Source organism: Sus scrofa, chromosome 6 (assembly GCF_054392235.1).
Source record: "Sus scrofa isolate SSC_HxYL_T2T_F1_AM1 chromosome 6, Sscrofa_HxYL_maternal_Yorkshire_Landrace_v2.0, whole genome shotgun sequence".
Lineage (NCBI taxonomy): Eukaryota > Metazoa > Chordata > Mammalia > Artiodactyla > Suidae > Sus > Sus scrofa.
Genome location: NC_139388.1, coordinates 148,622,602 through 148,641,230, shown reverse-complemented (window position 1 = coordinate 148,641,230; position 18,629 = coordinate 148,622,602). Strand labels below are relative to the sequence as shown.

Sequence of the window (18,629 nt, the reverse complement as noted above, 5' to 3'; positions counted from 1 at the left end):
AAAAAAAGTCTGGACCAGCCTCATTGGATTATGGTGCCTCAGCTATTCAAGGCCTCAGTACACTTTTAAGTTTTCAGGTTCTGCCAGTTGGTACAAATGCAAAAAAAGGGAGGAAGGGGGTGGGGCAACTGAAATCTTTTAGAACTGATTTCCTCACTTCCTTTTCTGGGCCAGAGAACTAGTTTTTTAGACAAAGAACCTCAAATGTGGATTATGAAGACTTATCCTCTTAACTTCAGGCACATGAACATCGGAAAAAAAGAGCTACTCTAACAGCATTAGGAATTTTGGTTGTGCTGATCCAGTTTATGGAATTATTAGATTGCTTGTGGGTCATTCTCAAACAATGGTTTCCCAACAAGAGAAAGGTAGTAATAATTGACTGAATGTCCACACTTAACACCATCCCTTTAATTTTCAGAGGGTATTATTTGTTTTTATGTTTGTTTCCCCACTGAGTTTCTCAAGAACAGTGCCAAATATAGTTTGGCCTTACTTTTTTTTAATTCATTCTGACAATATGTGTTTTTTTTTTTTTTTTTTTTTTTTTTTTTTTTTTTTGGCTGTGTCCATAGCATGTGGATGCTCCCAGGTTAGGGATCAAACCCATGCCAGAGCAGTGACAAGGCTGGCTCCCTAACCCACTAAGCCATCAGGGAACTCCTATGTGCCTTTTAATTGGATTAGGTAGACCATATACTTAAAAAAATTGAAGTATGGTTGATGTAAAATATTGTGTTAGTTTGAGGTGTAGAGCATGATGATTCACTTCTGTTTTTTGCAGATTATATTCCATTACAGGTTATACGATATTACATACAATTCCTTGTACCACACAGTAAATTCTTGTTGCTTATCTGTTTTATGTACAGTTAGTTTGTATCTAATCCCAAATCTTAATTTGTCCCTTCTTTTCTGTCTTCACCTTGGCCACCATAAATTTTTCTCTATTTGTAAGTCTGTTTCTGCTTTTTATATAGATTCAGTTGTGGCATTTTTTAAGATTCCACATAAAAGTGATCTTATATAGTATTTGGGAGGCCATTTATATTTAATGTAAATATTGATGGGTTAAGTTTGAGTCTATCATCTTATTATTTGTCTTTCGCTCATCTCTTCTGTTCTTTGTCTCCCCTTTCTCTTTTTTCTACCTTTTTTTGAATTAAATCAAGTATTTTTTTGTTAATTCTATTTAGTGTATTTTTCATATCAGACATGGTAGTTTTCATCTCCAGAATTTCTATTTGAAACATTAAAAACATTTCCCATATCTCTGCTGAAATTTCTGTATGTTTTAATGTACTTGTCTGCTGATTATAATAGATGTCTCAGTTCTGGGTCAGTGTTAGTTGATTGACTTTTGTCTTAATTATGGGTTTTATTTTTTTCCATTTTTGTATGCTGATAATTCTTGACTGGATGCCAGACATTTTATACTTTACTTTGTTGGTTGCTAGGTTTATTTGTATTCCTTTAAATGTTTTTGAGTTTTATTCTGTGACTCAGTGTTTTTGGAAACAGTTTGGTCTTTGAGTTTTATTTTTAAGATTTGTTAGGTTCAACTGAAGCAGTGCTCAGTGCAGACCAATTTTCCCCAATACTATATTTTACAGTATTACTGTCCAATACTGAGTCAAGACTCTTTTGGGTATTCTACCAAATTCTCCAGGAAGCATGAGATTTTTCTAGTCTGGGTGGTGAGAATAAGTACCATTCTCAGCTCTGTGTGGGAGATTAGCATTGTGACCCCTAATTCATTCTGGTGATTCTCTTGGCCTTGGGTGATTTCCTCATACAGAAGGAAATGCAATAGCATTTCAGCCAAATACTCAAGGGGAACACTGTGCAAAGCTTCAGAATTCTCTATTTCTCCCTCTACAGGACTCCTTCTTGTGAAATCTGGTCACCCTGTTTTCTTCAGTTCCCAGTTCCATCTCCTCAACTTGGGAGTCATTTAGGCCCTATCTTGTTTCACACTTTGGGCATCACAACCTAGAATCCTTTCATAGCATTAAGTTGGTGCAACTAAGCTTACATTGCTTAGTGATAATTGTTTTTTTTTTTTTTAATTAGATGATGCCCAGTATTTTGAACACTCTTATTTTATTTTTTATTATTTCAGAGAAGAGGGTTAATCTGGCCTGTGGTACTTAATTGTAGTTGGGAGGTAAAGTTCACCAATTGATAAATATTTATTTTTTTTGAAATAAGTTTCAGAGAACTGCCCAAGCTTTGTATAGAATAGTGTGGGACCTTCTTGCGCATCTTTGGAAGTGGGAAAACGAGATGGAGTTTCATGACTGAAGGCATTAGGTATGATATGGTGGCATTGGAAGTTGGATAATGTAGGAAGAAAGAAACTTAAGAAAGACTACTGTTGATACTTATATAAATAGTGCCATATACTATGTATATATGGCAGTGAATAAAAAGACAAAGTAAATTTCTTCAACAGACTTCATCTCAATTCGCATGAGATCAATTTTTTTGAGTATTGAATGTACTATTTTTAAGATATTTTATTTATTAGGATGGACAATATAATCCAAAAAATATACAACCTGTGATTTGTGTTACTTCATAGCTTTATACTTCCTTTACATGTGTTATAGTACATGTTACATTATAATTGGCAATTTATTCATCTCTTTCTCTAACCAGTCTGTGAGTCTATATATTAGGACTAAGGTCTATTTAGTTTTTAATCCCCATTGTTTAGCACAATGCAAAGCACATAGTGTGCGTTACTGAGTTAATAAGATGAATGGGTGAATGAATGGTGCAAATTTTCTGTACTAGGAGTGTCAAGGGAGTTATTTTGGGTAAATGGGCCTTCTGTCCACTGTCCTGACACTGATCCATCAAAATGGCCCACACATTTATTTTCAAGCCCAACAGAGGCTGGTGTGTAATAATAACAATAGGTAAAGTGCTCAGTATATGTTTTCTAAAGTTTTAATACTAATTTCCTATGACAACTTCAAGTTTTTTTTACCTTCAAAGTTAAACAATGTAGTATTCCCTAAATTCAAAGTGAGAAGCTAATTATGTATCCACTGTGTATTACTCTGTATTGACTTCACAATATGACAAAGGCGCTCTGTGATCTTCAAAGTCAAAAAAAAAAAAAAAAAAAAGAGGCAGAGGCAGCTGCCCATGCCCATGACAACAAGCAAAATCTCTATATGTATCTCTAGGATCTAGAACAATGCCTTGAAATAAATGAAGAGATAAACAACACCTTATCCTTCCTGAGGCTAATTCACCATCAGCAAAATAACTCTAGGAGCATAGCGGGTTTTTTTTTTTTTTTTTTTGTCTTTTTTGTCTTTTTAGGGCTGCACTTGCGGCGTATGGAGGTTCCCAGGCTAGGGGTCGAATCAGAAATGTTGCTGCCGGCCTACGCCAGAGCAACAGCAACACCAGATCCGAGCCGCATCTACAGCCTACACCACAGCTCACAGCAATGCCAGATCCTTAACCCACTGAACGAGGCCAGGGATCGAGCCTGCAACCGCATAGTTCCTAGTCGGATTAGTTTCTGCTGTGCCAAAATGGGAACTCCCTGGGAGCATAGCTTAAAAAAGGGATAGGTGGCCCCATTTTTGAAGATAATATCTATATCTGATGAGGATGTTATTATTATCATTTTTGAAGATAACTCCCTTTTTGAAAGGGTTTCTTCTAAAGTTGCCTCTTCAATAAAGCAAAAATATTTTCTAAAATAACAGCCTTGGACCACTGTAGAAAATGGGCAAGCAGACTGCTTTTTAGAATATCTGTGGAATATAAAGCTTTAGCTCAGGCTGAATTATTCAAGCCATGATTCAATACCCTGAATTCCAAAGTTTGTAAAATGAGATGTCAGACTGAAAACCTCTGTCAGACTTAACCTGCCTCTCAGAAGATCCTTCTATGTAATCAGCAGAACAGTACAGGGGCACACAGGGAAAGAAAAGAAAAAAAAGCCACGCACAAAGAGAACATGGTGAAGGTGGGCATAAGTTACAGGACTTTAATGATATTTTATAATTAAAAATTTGGTAAAGCATTTGATAAGACATCAATATAACGATGAAAACGTGAAATACCAGGAGAATCCACTGAAGATGCCCAAATCAGACTTGAATGATTTATTTCCAGATTCTGCTTACCTTGCATATGAAAAAAAAAAAAAAAAAAAAAAAAGCCGAGTGGGGAAAAAAAGAGCAGATTAGTAGATTCTAATAGCTTACAATGCAAGCTTTGTCAGTTAGTCTGCAACCTGCAACCGCTGATAATGGCACAAAAATGTTCACCAGAGCTGTGAGATATTCAATGAAACTGCAATAGTGTTTTTTCCTGGCATTAATCAGAAATGCAGAAATTCACATTCAATAAGATTTTCCAGAAATTTTTTTCAATGTAAATCCCTCATAATCATTTTTTTTTTTTTTTTGTCTTTTGTCTTTTTAGGGCCGCACTCACGGCATACATAGGTTCCCAGGCTAGGGGTCCAACTGGAGCTGTAGCCACCGGCCTATGCCAGAACCACAGGAAAGCGGAATCTGAGCTGAGCCTGTGACCCACATCATAGGTCATGGCAATGCCAGATCCTTAACCCACTAAGTGAGGCCAGGGATGGAACTCCTATCCTCATGGATGCTAGTCGGGTTCGTTAACCACTGAGCCAAGACGGGAACTCCCTTATGATCATTCTTTAGCTAAGTTGATCATATCTGCCCAGGTTGTGTGCAGTTGAGGCAATTATTCTTAGAATTTTTTTTTTCTGTCTTTTTGCCATTTCTTGGGCCGCTCCCGTGGCATATGGAGGTTCCCAGGCTAGGGGTCTAATCGGAGCTGTAGCTGCCAGCATACACCAGAGCCACAGCAACGCGGGATCCGAGCCGCATCTGCAACCTACACCACAGCTCACGGCAACGCTGGATCGTTAACCCACTGAGCAAGGGCAAGGATCAAACCCTCAACCTCATGGTTCCTAGTCGGATTCGTTAACCACTGCGCCACGACACGAACTCCAGAATGTTTGTCTTAAAAATCATTTTGACCTGTTACATTCACACTTCTGAATGAGTTGTTAAAAGTCATCCTCTTTCTGGTACTGGAAAGGAAGACAGATTGACAAATGGAAATTTCCTTCATACATGTAAAATTCCTTTACCAAAGGGAAACTTGTGCCCTGATATTGGAGTTTTCCTAGGTGTTCTGGTTCTACTAGCCTTTATCTCAAAATAAGGCATATGCTAAAGAGGCATATTTTGGGGTGGTGTCTTCTGGTACTGTTCAAGACAGAGCAGCAATAAACCAAAAACTTTTGCTTTCAAGGAGTATATTGATTTCCTGCTGTTCATTTCCACACTCTTAATGACTAAAACAATACAAACTTATTTTCTTATGTTTCTGGAGGTCAGAAGTCTAAATGGGTTTCACAGAGTCACTTTCCTCCTGAAGCCTCTAGGAGAGAATCTGTTTCCTTGCCTTTTCCAGCTTTTAGAAGCCACGTATATTTGTTGGCTTGTGGCTTCTTCCTGAATCTTGAAGCCAGCGGCACAGCCTCTTCTGTGTCTTCTGCTTCCATCTGCACATCACTCTCTTGTCTCTGATCTTCCCATCTTTCTTTTATAAGGATTCTTGTGATTATATTGAATCTACACAGATAATTCAGGAAAACCTCTAAATTCCAAGATCCTTATTTCAATCATATCTGCAAAGTATTTTTACTTTATCATATAAGGTATTATAATCACAAATTTTGGTATTAGGACATGAGCTTATTTGGTGGGCTGTTATTCAACCGAACATAAGGAAGTTACATTTTAGTAAGGTTCACCTTCAAAAGATCAAGTTCTTAAATACATGTTAGATAAAATTTTATGATGTTCTTTAAAGCAGTATCTCCATTAACTCCCTGCCTCAAATACATAGCTCAGCAATCCTGATCTGCTTCTATTACCCCGCCCTCAAGAACACATCTGCTATTTCTCACGCATGATTTGCTCCCTAGGGTGTATGTCTAGACTACCCTCACCCACTCATACCCTATCCCTACATCCCTGAACCCTCTGCCTGGCAAAACACTCATCCAAGGCATCATCTTACTGAGAAATGGTGCCCTTCCCATTTACTTCCAAAAGATCTTTTGCCTGCCTCTACTATGGACTTGATCACACTATATTAGAACTATTCATTTATGTGTTGGTTGCTTTGCTCCATTAGTCAACAGCTCCTTGAGAGTAGGGACTGTACCATTCATTTTTTAAAAAGCCTCATCACTCAGCATAGTATCTGGCATACAAAAAGGGCTTAAGAAATGTCAGATGTATAAGTGAGTATCACTGAAATTACTTAACTATAGTAATTATAAGAGGAAGAAGGAGGGAAAAATGGAAGGAGTTTTTATCTTGAGTTAAGAAAGTTTGGTAAAGAGCAGCTTTCTTTGCTGAGCCTAGAGAAGGAACAGCAGACGGGGAAAGATGAGATACACATGACTCACAGGCAGAGATGATAACAAGAGCCTAAGGCACTGAAGCTTCAGGGCTGCTCCTCTCAGTTGGGGTGCTTTTGATGTGTGCCTGCTTTGATCCCTGCTGTGTAGCTATGGCCCAGGATGTTCTGGAATGAAGAAAAACTACTTACTGTTTCCTGTTCCCAAGATCCAGACTGTATTAGAAGAGAAGCACTTGGGGAGGGGGTTGGTTTTTCTGGTGGCAAAATAAAATCATTTCCCAAAGGTAAATAGTCTCTCCAAGATGGCTGAGAGCTGAAGCAGAAGGAAAGAGGGTGCAGAGAGAGGACACCGCAATGTGAACAAAAGCTGAATGCAGCATAAAAAACAGAGACAAGATAAAACAGAAAAATGCAGAAGGGCAGTAGTATACGGGTGAGGTGAGCTAAGCTGTATGAGAAATGGACACAGTGGGACACAGGCCATACACGGAGGGATTTTGTCAGCCTTTTGGAAGACACATGGGAACACAGGTAATGACATTTCAAGTACCTTCTACTAAGGAAAAGAACAACACAGCTAAGGGATCATGACTGGGGGAAAGAGACACAGAAATACACTGCTACCCCTCTGTGTATGGCCAAGGAGAATTCCCATGTGTGTAGCTTATTTTTAGAAGCATAACTTCTGTTATGAATTATGACTAGGTTAAATCATCCTTATTAAATTTATCTGAGATGTGGATTCAATTATTCTCAAAAACTGCTTTTTGAAATAGAGCTTCTATTTCAGAGGTTTTCTAAATTTATGTAATTGTCAAATCCTACTGACCATCTCAGACCAATCTAGTAAGTGTTCCGCAACTTTAATCTCCCCAAGTTGGTAGAGAGAGAAAGGAGATATTGCAAACTCTCAAAAGAAGGGAGCAGGTGGAACAAGATTTGGAAAGTTACTGTTAAGAAGGAAAATCAAGCACTATGATGTTATACATACTAAATAGTTTAGGAGTAAAAATCTGGGGCTGTATCTAAGCAAACATCTGATGGATTTGATTAAAAATGATGCACTTTCCAGAATATGCTGTATTTGAGGATTAACTGTCCCAGTCCCCTCATCTGGGTATTTGATGGGATATATAAGTGGAGGTCAAAGTCATTATAATTCTTCTACCAAGGCCTAAGTCACAGGATTTAACACACCAGAGGGCAGGAAACTTGTTTGTTTTATTCACCACTAGAAGAGTCCCTGCATATTGTGGATACTCAAAAGTTGCTAGAACAAAAATATGTATAGAGAAGCTGAAGCACTGAATCTACAAAATTTATGTTTGGGGATAACTGGGAGGAAAATCATGATTTTTTTCCAAAGACCTGAGAGCCTGAGGTTTGGGCTTCTGTGATTTAGTCCTAGGAGTTCATATTAATAGTTACTTTTTTTTTTTTTTTTTGAGTTCCATCTTGTACCAGATATTGAGCTAGTCAATTAAGACACACTGTTTCTAATTCTCAGAGTAACTTCCCAACATACAAAATATTATCTCTGTCTTATAGATGGATATAGGCAGTGAAAAGTTAAAACAACTTTCCCAAAGTTACATAGCTCTAAATGGCAGGGCAATAACTTAAATCCATATCTGACTGCTAAATCAGTGTGTTTTACTCATACCACACTATTGCTAAGAATACGCATCTTTTGAAAAATTTTCTTTGCAATAAAATTAGTAGAAAATAAATAAAATAATGAATAAAATTCTTCATGAGAATAAATCTGGAAAATACAAAAATGTATGGGGGACAATATCAGTCATGACACCTCCACTGTTTTGTAAATATATGGCAATATAATTGATGCTCATTATTTAAAGTGACGTTTCTATAAAGTCATCCACAAACATTGAAATAGCAAATCCTGAACCTTTGCTCCTAGGGGAATTGGAGGGTTAGGTTCCTTTGAGCCTTTGGTCAGAATATTTTCATTAACTGGTCAACATATAACGTTGTTTTACATATGCTTCTGTATAAACACATTATTTAATATATATTGGCGATTCATTCACATTTAACTTTCACCCATCAGCACTGTAACTCAGGCCTGAATGGTGCTTACCTAACACATGTATTTACTCAACAGGCACATCACCACCTTCTCATATTTAGGAACAAAAGGCAGCATTGCAGCACTCATTTTAAACAGTGAAATCACCTACAGGAAGCATGAAAGTGAGAAAAACATGGCACTACAAAGACTGCAAAAGGATACCTGTTTACAGCATGAGAGCTGAAACAGGAAGGTGGAGCCTCTCCTTTGCTCAGCCTCAGCCGGAAACACACACCATGTGATTCAACTAGTGTGTCATTCTGGGCATGTCCATGAGTGACCATGGAAGTCACATTCTACTATAGTAGCCAGCTGTTGTATACTAGCACAACACAATTGTATAATTGCAGCCAGCTGTTGAATAATGTCAGCTTCTGCTTCCTCAGAGGACAAATCTTAGGCAGTTTATTAAATTCTTATCAATTCTGAAGAAAACTGTATACAGGTTCTCTTGAAAATATATATTATGATTTCAGAGCAAGTTTATCCAAAATCTGATGTTTGCTTTCATTTAGAAGCAAAGATTTTGGGGGGTGGAGTGAAGAGAAGGAATTACTCATTTTTTATATAAGGATAATCTCAGTTATTTTCCTTTCCTAAAAAAGGAAATATTAGTGCTTTATTGCGGAAAAACTAATGTTGTACATGACAGAAATTAAAACAGCTCCAAGGATATACACATTAAAACAACAAGGCTCCTTCATAGCCCCAAAATTCAGCAACTGGTATTTATCAATTTCTTGTAAATACTTTGCAGAAATACTCTATGCAGCCACCAACATAAACATCTACATTTAAATTTTTGAAGAGGTAAAAATGAAAAGACATAGAGGACAGGATGGATAATAAATATCCCAGGAAGACAGTTCCTTCAAACCCCACTTTCTCCAAAAAGGCAATGATATATTTTATAACTCTTAAACTCACTGGGTACAAAGGCAATAAATGGTCTTGATATTTTGGTTTTAATTTTAAGGGAAAGGGAACTACTATCAATTAGGGGCACACTGTACGCACATTCTGTACTAGGCATTTTATACACTTTATCTATTTTGAGCTCTCAAATATGCCATGAAGGAAGTATAATCCCTACTCATATTAAAAAACTGCATCTCAGAGAAGTAAATTTTTTAATGTCACACAGCTGCTAAGTGATATGGATGCAATTAGAACCCAGTTCTGCATGATTCCAATATCCGTGCTCATTCCATATATATTCTTCATGTTAACATGTTGTGTTTAATATCTGAATTATAAATGTGGATATGAAGTTGATAGTAACTCAATGGTTTAAATGAGGATCTATACCTGTAACTTCACCCTTCTTAAATCTATATTAATACCACTTTGTATTTGACATTATGAAGCCATAAATATTCAGTGGAGCCAAACACCAGAGACTAAAAAGAGCTGCCTCAGAGGAGGCCTGCAGATGGCACTGCTGCCCACAAGTCATCCAAATCTAACATTAATAGATTTCTTAAAAAATAAATACACAAAGAGTCACTTTAGGAGTTATATAACACCGACTCCAAAAGTTAAACTTCCACCAACATCTGAGTGATTTTTAAATTGTGTAATTCCTTCTAATTTATAATTTGATGTTGAAATTCAATTTTCTGTTTAATGAGCAGTGAGTGCTTAACAGCAATGCTTAATAGCCTTCCAGCTTAGCAATAGGTAGAATGTAAATGTGAATGGAGGAGACACATGAATATTAAGTTAGAAAAGAGGACTCTTTGCTTGAGCATGAAAGTGTTGCCTTACAAATCTGGTTACTTAAGTATAAGGAGACAGATTGAAATTGCTAAAATCTAATGACAGATGCAGTCTGTAGCATTTCCGAGTTTTCCAAGCAGAAAACTGATGAAAACCCACAAATACAAAAGTCTGAGACACTGCACATAATGAACAAGAATGCAGGTCTTATATTTTCAGCTTCATCATGAACTTTTAAGATAAATTATTGCTCATCTCTAAATCCTAGCCAATCATATAAGATTTAGAAGATAGAGAGCTACTTTCTCTTTTTTTCCCCCTAGATGAAATGTCTCAGTTTATTTAAGTCTGCACTAAGCCAAAGTATCTTTCATATACTCACAACTCTTCTAAACATAAGAGCTTCCTATTCCTGTTTAGAGCTACTTTCCTTTGAGTACACATAGTTCTAGAGACAGGATAATCCAATATTTCAGAGTTTCATGTGGTTAAGATTATAGGTGATTTAACTTTTTTCATTTCCAAATCATCTCTAGTAAATCGACATTACTTTTAAATAAACAAATATAAAGTAAAAAAAACCACACAACCCTCAAAATTAGTTCTCATAACCTCTCATAGTAACACAAACACTTTTTTAGTTTGCTTTAATGCTAAGGCATCCCTTGCAGTGACTATGAGGTGTTCTCCACCAATCCACAGTCAGTGCGGTCATTCATTCCCCTGTTATTGGGAATACTGGCTGTACTCTTTAGATGGTGCTGGGCTGAAGGGAATTGCCTCATCCAAGGTCACACTTCCTCCCTAATCAACCCACATTCAGTGACTGGTTTACAGAAGGTACAAAGGCCCAGCCTCTTCTCTCAATTTGGGATAATTCTGAAGAGCCATCCCTGCTCTAGAGCTGTGTATTGGATCAACTGAGGCCTCTATCTGGTAACCTCCTACACATGAACATTTGTCCCAATATGATGGAGTATATGACCTGAGACAAAACTAAGAATAGTCCTAGGAAGCTGACTAAAATAGAATTTTGGATCTGGGATCAGGCCAATTGCTGGTTTGTAATGAAGAAACTATCACTGGTGGTTGGTGGAGTACTGATAGTCCCCGTCAAAATTTTTATTGGTGGTGAACTAGCACCAACTCTCTGCCAAGAAAACAAATCTAAAACATATCAATTATGTTCTGGTTTGCAGTTTTTTTTTTTTAATGTCTATCATTCTTATTTTTGTTGCTCTATATAAAATACTTTTTTCTCTGAATGCGCTTAAGAGTTTCCTCTTTATCACTAGTTTTCAGAACTTTGATTATCTGTGCCTTAGAGCAGGTTTTTGTTTCTTTTGCTGGGGGTTATTTGAGCTCCTTTGGTTTATGGTCTTTGTGACATTCAGAAAAACTTGAGCCTTATTTTTGGCCAATAACTTTTACACTCTTCCTTTTTCTCCTCTCATTACTGGGCTCTTATTGCACACATTACTCAGTTTCATATTTCCACATAGCTCACTGAAACTGTTCTTTTTATATTGTTTTGTTTTTTCAGTTTTTTCCTTTATACTTTACTTTGTGTAGTTCCTATTGCTATTTTCAAATTCATGAATATTCTGCTGTGTCAAATTTGCTCTTAATTTCATTCTATTTTTCATTTTGGGTATTGTATTTTAACCTCTAGTTTTGAATTTTTTTTTACCTTGTCCATTTCTATCACTATATTTGTGCTTTTCTTTTTATCCTAGAATGTATTTGTAATGTTCATAATAACTCTGTTAATTTCATTATCTCTGTTGTTTCTGGGTATGTTTCTATTGATCACATTTCCGCCTGGTTATGGATTATATTTTTTTCTGTTTCTTTGCATGTCTGGTAATTTTTGATTGGATGTTAGACATTGTGATTTTTACACTGTTGAATGTTGGAATTTTACTGTATTTCTTTAAGTATTGGGCTTTGTTCTGGCATGTAAGAAGTTACTTGAAGAGTGATTTGAACCTTTTGAAGCTTGTTTTTAAGATTTATTAAGGTAAGTCTATAGCAGTTTTTATTCAAGGGCTAAATTTGCCCCACTAGCAAAGCACAATTCTTCTGAAGATGCTACTCAAGGCCTCAGGTATTAGAAGCTCTCTCTACATTGACTGATGGGAATATGATCTATTCCAAGATCTGTGAGGTTCAGGGATTATTTGATTTACTGCTTTCCAGTCCATTCTTTTCTTGGTCTTATTTTTTAGTACTCAACTGACTTACTTCATCCTGCCTCATGCCAATTAGTACTCAACAAAACCTTTAGAGCACTCAGATCTCTGAAGGTTTTTTGTTTTGTTTTTTTAAAATTTCCTCAGTCATCCTGAACTCTGATCTCTAGCTCCTTAATGTAATGAGACACTGGACTTTATTTTGATTGCCCCCCCCCCTGCAGTGCGGGCTGGCAACTAATTGCCTACAGACAGTAATCTGGGGACCATCATAAGGCTTACCTCCTTTGTTTTCCTTTTCTTGGTATTTGGTTTTCTAGTTCTTATGGAAGGGTAACATAGAGACCAACTAATATATGTAAAGCTAAATTTTGACACAAAAATTGTTTTTGTAATGAGCAAAATTCACTATTTTCAAATGTCTTATGCCTTCTGTGTTTCCTCAGTATACATTCTGAGGTTTTCAGGAGAATAAAAACAGCTGTTCTATACATTCTCCCCCCCATGTCTGTTCTTGGAAAATAAGATTCTTAATTAATATAAAAGATGATTCTGAGTTAAAAAATTTTTCTTAGTTGCTATACTTTATTGTGTTTAGCACTATTAAATTTATTGCAGTCAACTGACTTAATTTCTTTATTTCAATTTAGACTTTAATATTAAAGCCAGCAGTCCTTCATTTCTCTCCTAGAAATGTTTCATTTCAACAATAACACTGCATGCACACACATACACACACATGTTCTTTACCTCCAAAACCAAAGGGTGGTGTATCAGTTGGAGAGGTACATATAGGCTTCTGGGATATAAAATTCTGGAAGTATCTTTATTCTACCAAACATGAGGTAAAATATATTATCACTGAAAGAATAGAAAATATATTGTGAGATATGAGGACAGATTTGGAAGAAAAGTTCTAATTAGCAGAGATCTTTTAATATAAGAGGAAAGGACTTAGCAATTGAGCATGGGCTTGCTAAATTCAAGATTTATAGGTATTATCTCTTTTAATAACCCTAACAACTCTGTTACGTAGAGGTTATTATTCACATTTTATAGGTGAGGAAACTCAGGGTTTGTTTTCCAGGGACAAAAAGCTAGTCAGTAGGAAGTTCTTTGTACTTCCACTGCTGAGTGCTAGATAACAGGACAGTATATGAGGAAAGGGGATCATTAAATGACAGCAATTAGCAGAAGCTATTGGGACTGGTTGGTGGCAACAAGTTCTGGGACCAGAACTATAATTTCCATAGCATTCCCACGGATTTACTAGACTATTTCACACCCTCTCCATTCAGACTTGCAACATCTTCCCCACCACATTTTACTCCCAGGGGCTGCTTTGGTTTTTATTTCATGAGAAAGTAAGAGCAATTAGAAGAGACTTTCTATAAGCACTCAATATCAAATCAAGCTAACAATATTTGATATTAAAGATGCTGCCCTTTTTTCTGATAGAATGGAATTTATCCAGGCTCTAGCCAAAGGCTCAGCCGTCTACTTGTATAATGCATCTCATATACTTTCACATACTCAAGGACATTCCTTCTGAAGACATGCATGCTTCCCTTCCTCATCAAATTTTCCCTTTATATTAGATCAAATATTTCCAACCAGTATGTACAATCAGAACCTTTGTTTCATAACTAAAAAAATAGTTTAATAAGACTCACCAATTGTTCATGCTTTGTTTTGGTTCCTTTCTGCCCAAAGCAATTGAGAGGACTATATTTTTGCTAAGATCTCTTCTAGTGCTATAATTCTAGGTGTTTCTAGTATCAATTGCTAATATTTATAGAATCCTTATTCTATGGCAGAATCTGTGCTAATTACTTCTCATACAGTATTCTAATAAATGCTCACAACAATCCTAAAAGACAGGTACTCTTATAATCTTTATCACACAGATAAGAAAACTGGGACTTAGAGAAATTAAATAACCTGCCCAGAGTTATGGAATAAAGGGCAAAGTAGGATTCAAATTTAACTTCTGAGTTCACATCATTAAAAAAAGTGTTACATTATATTATATAATGTAACCTCAACTGCATGCACACTAATAGAGATGAAAGTTTACTATGTCTTTAAATTTATATATTTAATATTTATCAATAAATATGAACCAAATTTAAATTGTTACAAAACCAAAAATAATTTTTATCTTAATATACAACATAATTCACATTATTACACATCTTTAAACAGGAAAGCTTTTAGTATACAGCAAATACTTTGGAAAGAATTGTAATTCAGTTTAATATTTTTATAGCTAAGATTTCTGGACAAACGATGTTATTTTCTGTTCATATTTTAATAAAAATATTGATTTGAAAAGGGACATTGTCATTCCACAGTAATGACATTACACGGAGAAATCAAAACAGTCACAAAAAGTGTCTATCCAAGGCATTACATATGTCTTTGCACGAACAAACAGATATTAAACAATCTTTCATAAAGTTTGGAAGAAAAACTGCTTCGAGTTTGCACCACGTTAGTCAAGCAGAAATTTAGAGAACCTTCTATTGAGAGGGATTTATACTTGACATTTCCTTCCAAGGAAGTAATAAAACCAGTGTGTCACTAGCCTAATATTTTACTAATAAAAAATATAATTTTCAAATATTTTTACTTATAATATTCAGGCACTGATTCTCAAAGTTGGCTGGATACTGAAATCACCTAGAGTTTAAAAAAATACTAAAGCCTATATGCCATTCTTTAAAATTTTGATTTAATCAGTATAATATATGGCCTGAGCATGTATTATTTTCAAATTCTCCCAGGTGATTCTGATATGCACCAATTTGAAACTGGCTTAGAGAACTGTTCCATAATCCAAATGGCCGGTCTTCAGCTGAAGGAATCTTCATGACTTGATTTCATGGGGTATATTGTTATTTTAAGTAACTGATAGGTATCTCTCTTTTAGGGAAGAAACTTTTCTGTTTTATTCATCATTGTCTCCACATCTTGAAGAATGAAAAGGCACATAGTCATAGTAGTTGCTAAATAAATATGTTTTAAATAAACACGATTGCCTTATACTACTTTCATATCTTTATCTCCTAGTAGATCCATGAAGAATGAAAAAAGATATTAATTAAAAAAAAAAGAATAACTGAAGTAGATAGGATAAATGTTTAAGGCAAACCAAAGTCTTATATATACACATTTTAAACACACACATAGATAAATAGATCAAAAATAGAAAAAGAATATACAAGAGTGCAATATTTAGCAGTTGAAAAATTAACTCACTGAATTTTCAAATATTCTTCACATTCTTAGATTTAGAAACAAAAGTAATCCTAAACAACTAGTTCTTAAGCTCACATCCATAAGCATATGTGCAGATAAGTTTTCTTAATAGAATTACAGCTTAATCTTGAGCACATGTCAGTTTTCAAAATTCAAGTAAATGAAATTTTAGCACACACCATGATAGCTTTTTCAGATAATTGTATAAAAAAACAAAAGATTATTTCTGGTTAAAATACCTGGTATCACCTATTGTTATTTGCTCTCAGTTGAGATCCACAAGTTTCTCAGCAGTTTCATGTTGATAAAAACTATTTTGGCACCTCCTTACATAATTTCTTTTATTTAGAAAAGCCTTATTAATAAGCAGACTTCCTTTTTAGTAGCTGGATTCTTAGATATGGTTCCACTTACTAAAGTTCCACAAGTACTACATAATTTTCAATCCAATTAGTATCTTAAACTACGAAACTTTGGTTTTCTTAAAATTAGCATGGGTTGCTTGATTGTAGGTTTGTCATCAAAAAGTGCTGCTTCGCTCTCAGACGTGGGAAATCTTTTCTGATAGATCAGGGGATATTCCTTCTGGAACTTGAAAACGCGGTAAGGAGTTAGAAGGTATTTAACATTATTCTAGCTGAGGCCACTGGTCAATATTTTATGCATCTTTGCCCTTCTCAAAGATGTATTACAGAGATCAGTATCCTTTCACTTCCCCCTCTTCTTTGTCACATATGAAAGGTGCATTGCAATAGTTCTTAGATCCCAGTTAGCATTAACATTCTAGGATTCTCTCTAACAGCATTAACTTTCTGCTAATTCTCCTAAATTCCAGATGTTCTTCCTTCTCATTTGTTAAAGCCTATGAAGGTCACAAGGTTCTAGTACATTTTATTTCTTTGAGTGTATCAGACCTGGAATTGGATTTGCCAGAATCATATGACTATAGGGTTTTGATGTAGAGTTAAAAATTCTAAATGGTAGTGATGTGTCACTAAAAGCTATGCATTATAATCCAAATATTGTAATTGTTTTCTAAGGCTAATGCATGTTATTATCATATAAAACACTGGAAATAAAGGAGAGTATCTGTTATTCTGGTTATTATTAAAATTTTAGGACAGAGTAAAACCAGGTAGGTACTCTTACACAGCCTATATATGATACTTAAAATCCAAAATATTAAAATGAGAAATTAGATTCTAAAGGTTATTAAATAACAATTAGCAATAGCATATTAGAAAATATTTATGACTGAGAACTTACTCATTCACTTACCTGTTTTAGTTTTTTCCTTTTCTCCTTTAGAGGCAAACTCTTGTTTTTAATAATATTCTCTAAAAGTTCTGCAATTGCAGCTTGAGAGGTAGAAACTTTTTGTTCTTCAAACTCCTGAGCACTAATCTGTTTACAGTATGAATATGTTGGCAAAGGAGCAATCAAGACATCACTAGGATTTTTAATCTGTAGTAAAAAAAATGATACAGTCAAATCTATTGATTCTGGTCATGTTCCTTCTTGGTAAAGGGTTCTTTTGATTACTATTTTGTCATCAAACATTCGACACTAAGAAAACTTTATTATGTAGCAGGGTAGGAATACATCAGCAGGGTCTAAATCCCAGCCCTACAAACTATTAGTTTTATAATCATCAGCAAGTTATTTAAGCTTGTCCTGCTCTGTCTTCTCATCTGTAAAATGGGACAAACATGATGTAATGTATATAAAATATATAACACACAGGTATTAGATAAAGTGCTCATCTACTATTTTTGAGATCTAAGAGCATGAGCACAGCCCGTACCATTTGCAGAAATGGAAAGAAATTATAGGGCATAGTTATAATTATGGTAAGTCATGGTAATATTAGAATGGTATACACAGGAAGATACATGAATATATGTGCTGGGCAGCCAAAGACTGACTATAGTAGACATCTGTTGTTTTTGGCTGCTTAGATTCCATCTCTTATAAAAGTTTTAAAAGTTCTTATAAAAGTTCCTTCCAATTATCCTTACCTTTTTTGAAGAAGAGAGTCTTCTCTAACCTACGTAGAGCCACTCAGAGCATGGCTATTCTCTTCAACCCACTCACCCTCAACCACCCAAAGGATATGCATTTAACCTAGAGTGGACCAATCTGAGTCCATACCAAGAACTTTTCAAATTGGAAGTGAAGGAATGGCTTTTTTTCCCTTTGGGCTGCAAATGCAAGTCTGTGACTCAAGAGCTTTAATCAGCCCTATTCCCCATCATGGGAAGAAGCCACTTTTCAAATACAGAACCAAAATCACTCTTAGGGATAGAAGGATGGAAATAAGAATCCCATTGCTATTTGAATCTCCATATTCTGTCTATAATTCTGACTTTTAGAGGTTATTTATGTGAGCTGACAGTCTCTTTTTGTTTAGGATAGTTTAAGATGCATATGCCACTTGCAACAGCTGAATGTAGAGAATTTTAAGACTTACGATACATACGTGGCCCCTTCTTAAGTAGTCAAGATGTTCCTCCACTGTAGTCTGTAAGTAGGAGGGTACTTGAAGAATTTCCTGATGATGATCCATCAAGAAAGAAACTAATCTTGCAGCAAGAAGCTCATCAAGATCTACCTCTTCAGCACAGCGTAACACACACCGAGAGAAAGTATGTATCATCTAGAAATATGAATTTAAAAACTTAAAGTTTTATATAAATTAGAATATCAGTAATTTGTAGGTAGCATTATGCTAAAGGATTGAGATAAAGTGATAAGCAGACTTCAGCTTAAAAATGAGAACAGTAATTTATTACACTAGAAAGATAAGAATGGCTATTATTCTTTCTGAAGTATTTGTTAAATATTTCCTTAATATAAATTCCCAACGATTACAAAAGGCTTAGCTTTTTAATTTTGTCACCTTTTTACCAGTAAAC

The 18,629-nt window shown here is 35.4% G+C and overlaps 1 protein-coding gene across 17 annotated transcripts in view; it reads right to left on the bottom strand.

The window, feature by feature from the left end:
* Nucleotides 1–3,989: 3,989 nt before the first annotated feature.
* Nucleotides 3,990–18,629, bottom strand: part of DEPDC1 (DEP domain containing 1) — a 37,191-nt gene continuing 22,551 nt past the window's right edge. For 3 of the 17 annotated variants that reach the window (XM_021096485.2, XM_084964742.1, XM_084964740.1), the window contains 3 exons: nt 18,185–18,370; nt 16,993–17,178; nt 14,533–16,305 (listed from right to left, as the gene is read on the bottom strand). In XM_021096485.2, the coding sequence (XP_020952144.1) occupies nt 16,165–16,305; nt 16,993–17,178; nt 18,185–18,370 (513 nt within the window). In that variant the 3' untranslated portion in view covers nt 14,533–16,164. Of the gene's footprint in view, nt 5,649–6,636; nt 6,761–12,739; nt 13,315–14,532; nt 16,306–16,992; nt 17,179–18,184; nt 18,371–18,629 lie in introns of those variants that run through there. The other 14 variants (XM_021096486.2, XM_021096487.2, XM_084964741.1 and 11 more) reach the window with 9 other exon arrangements.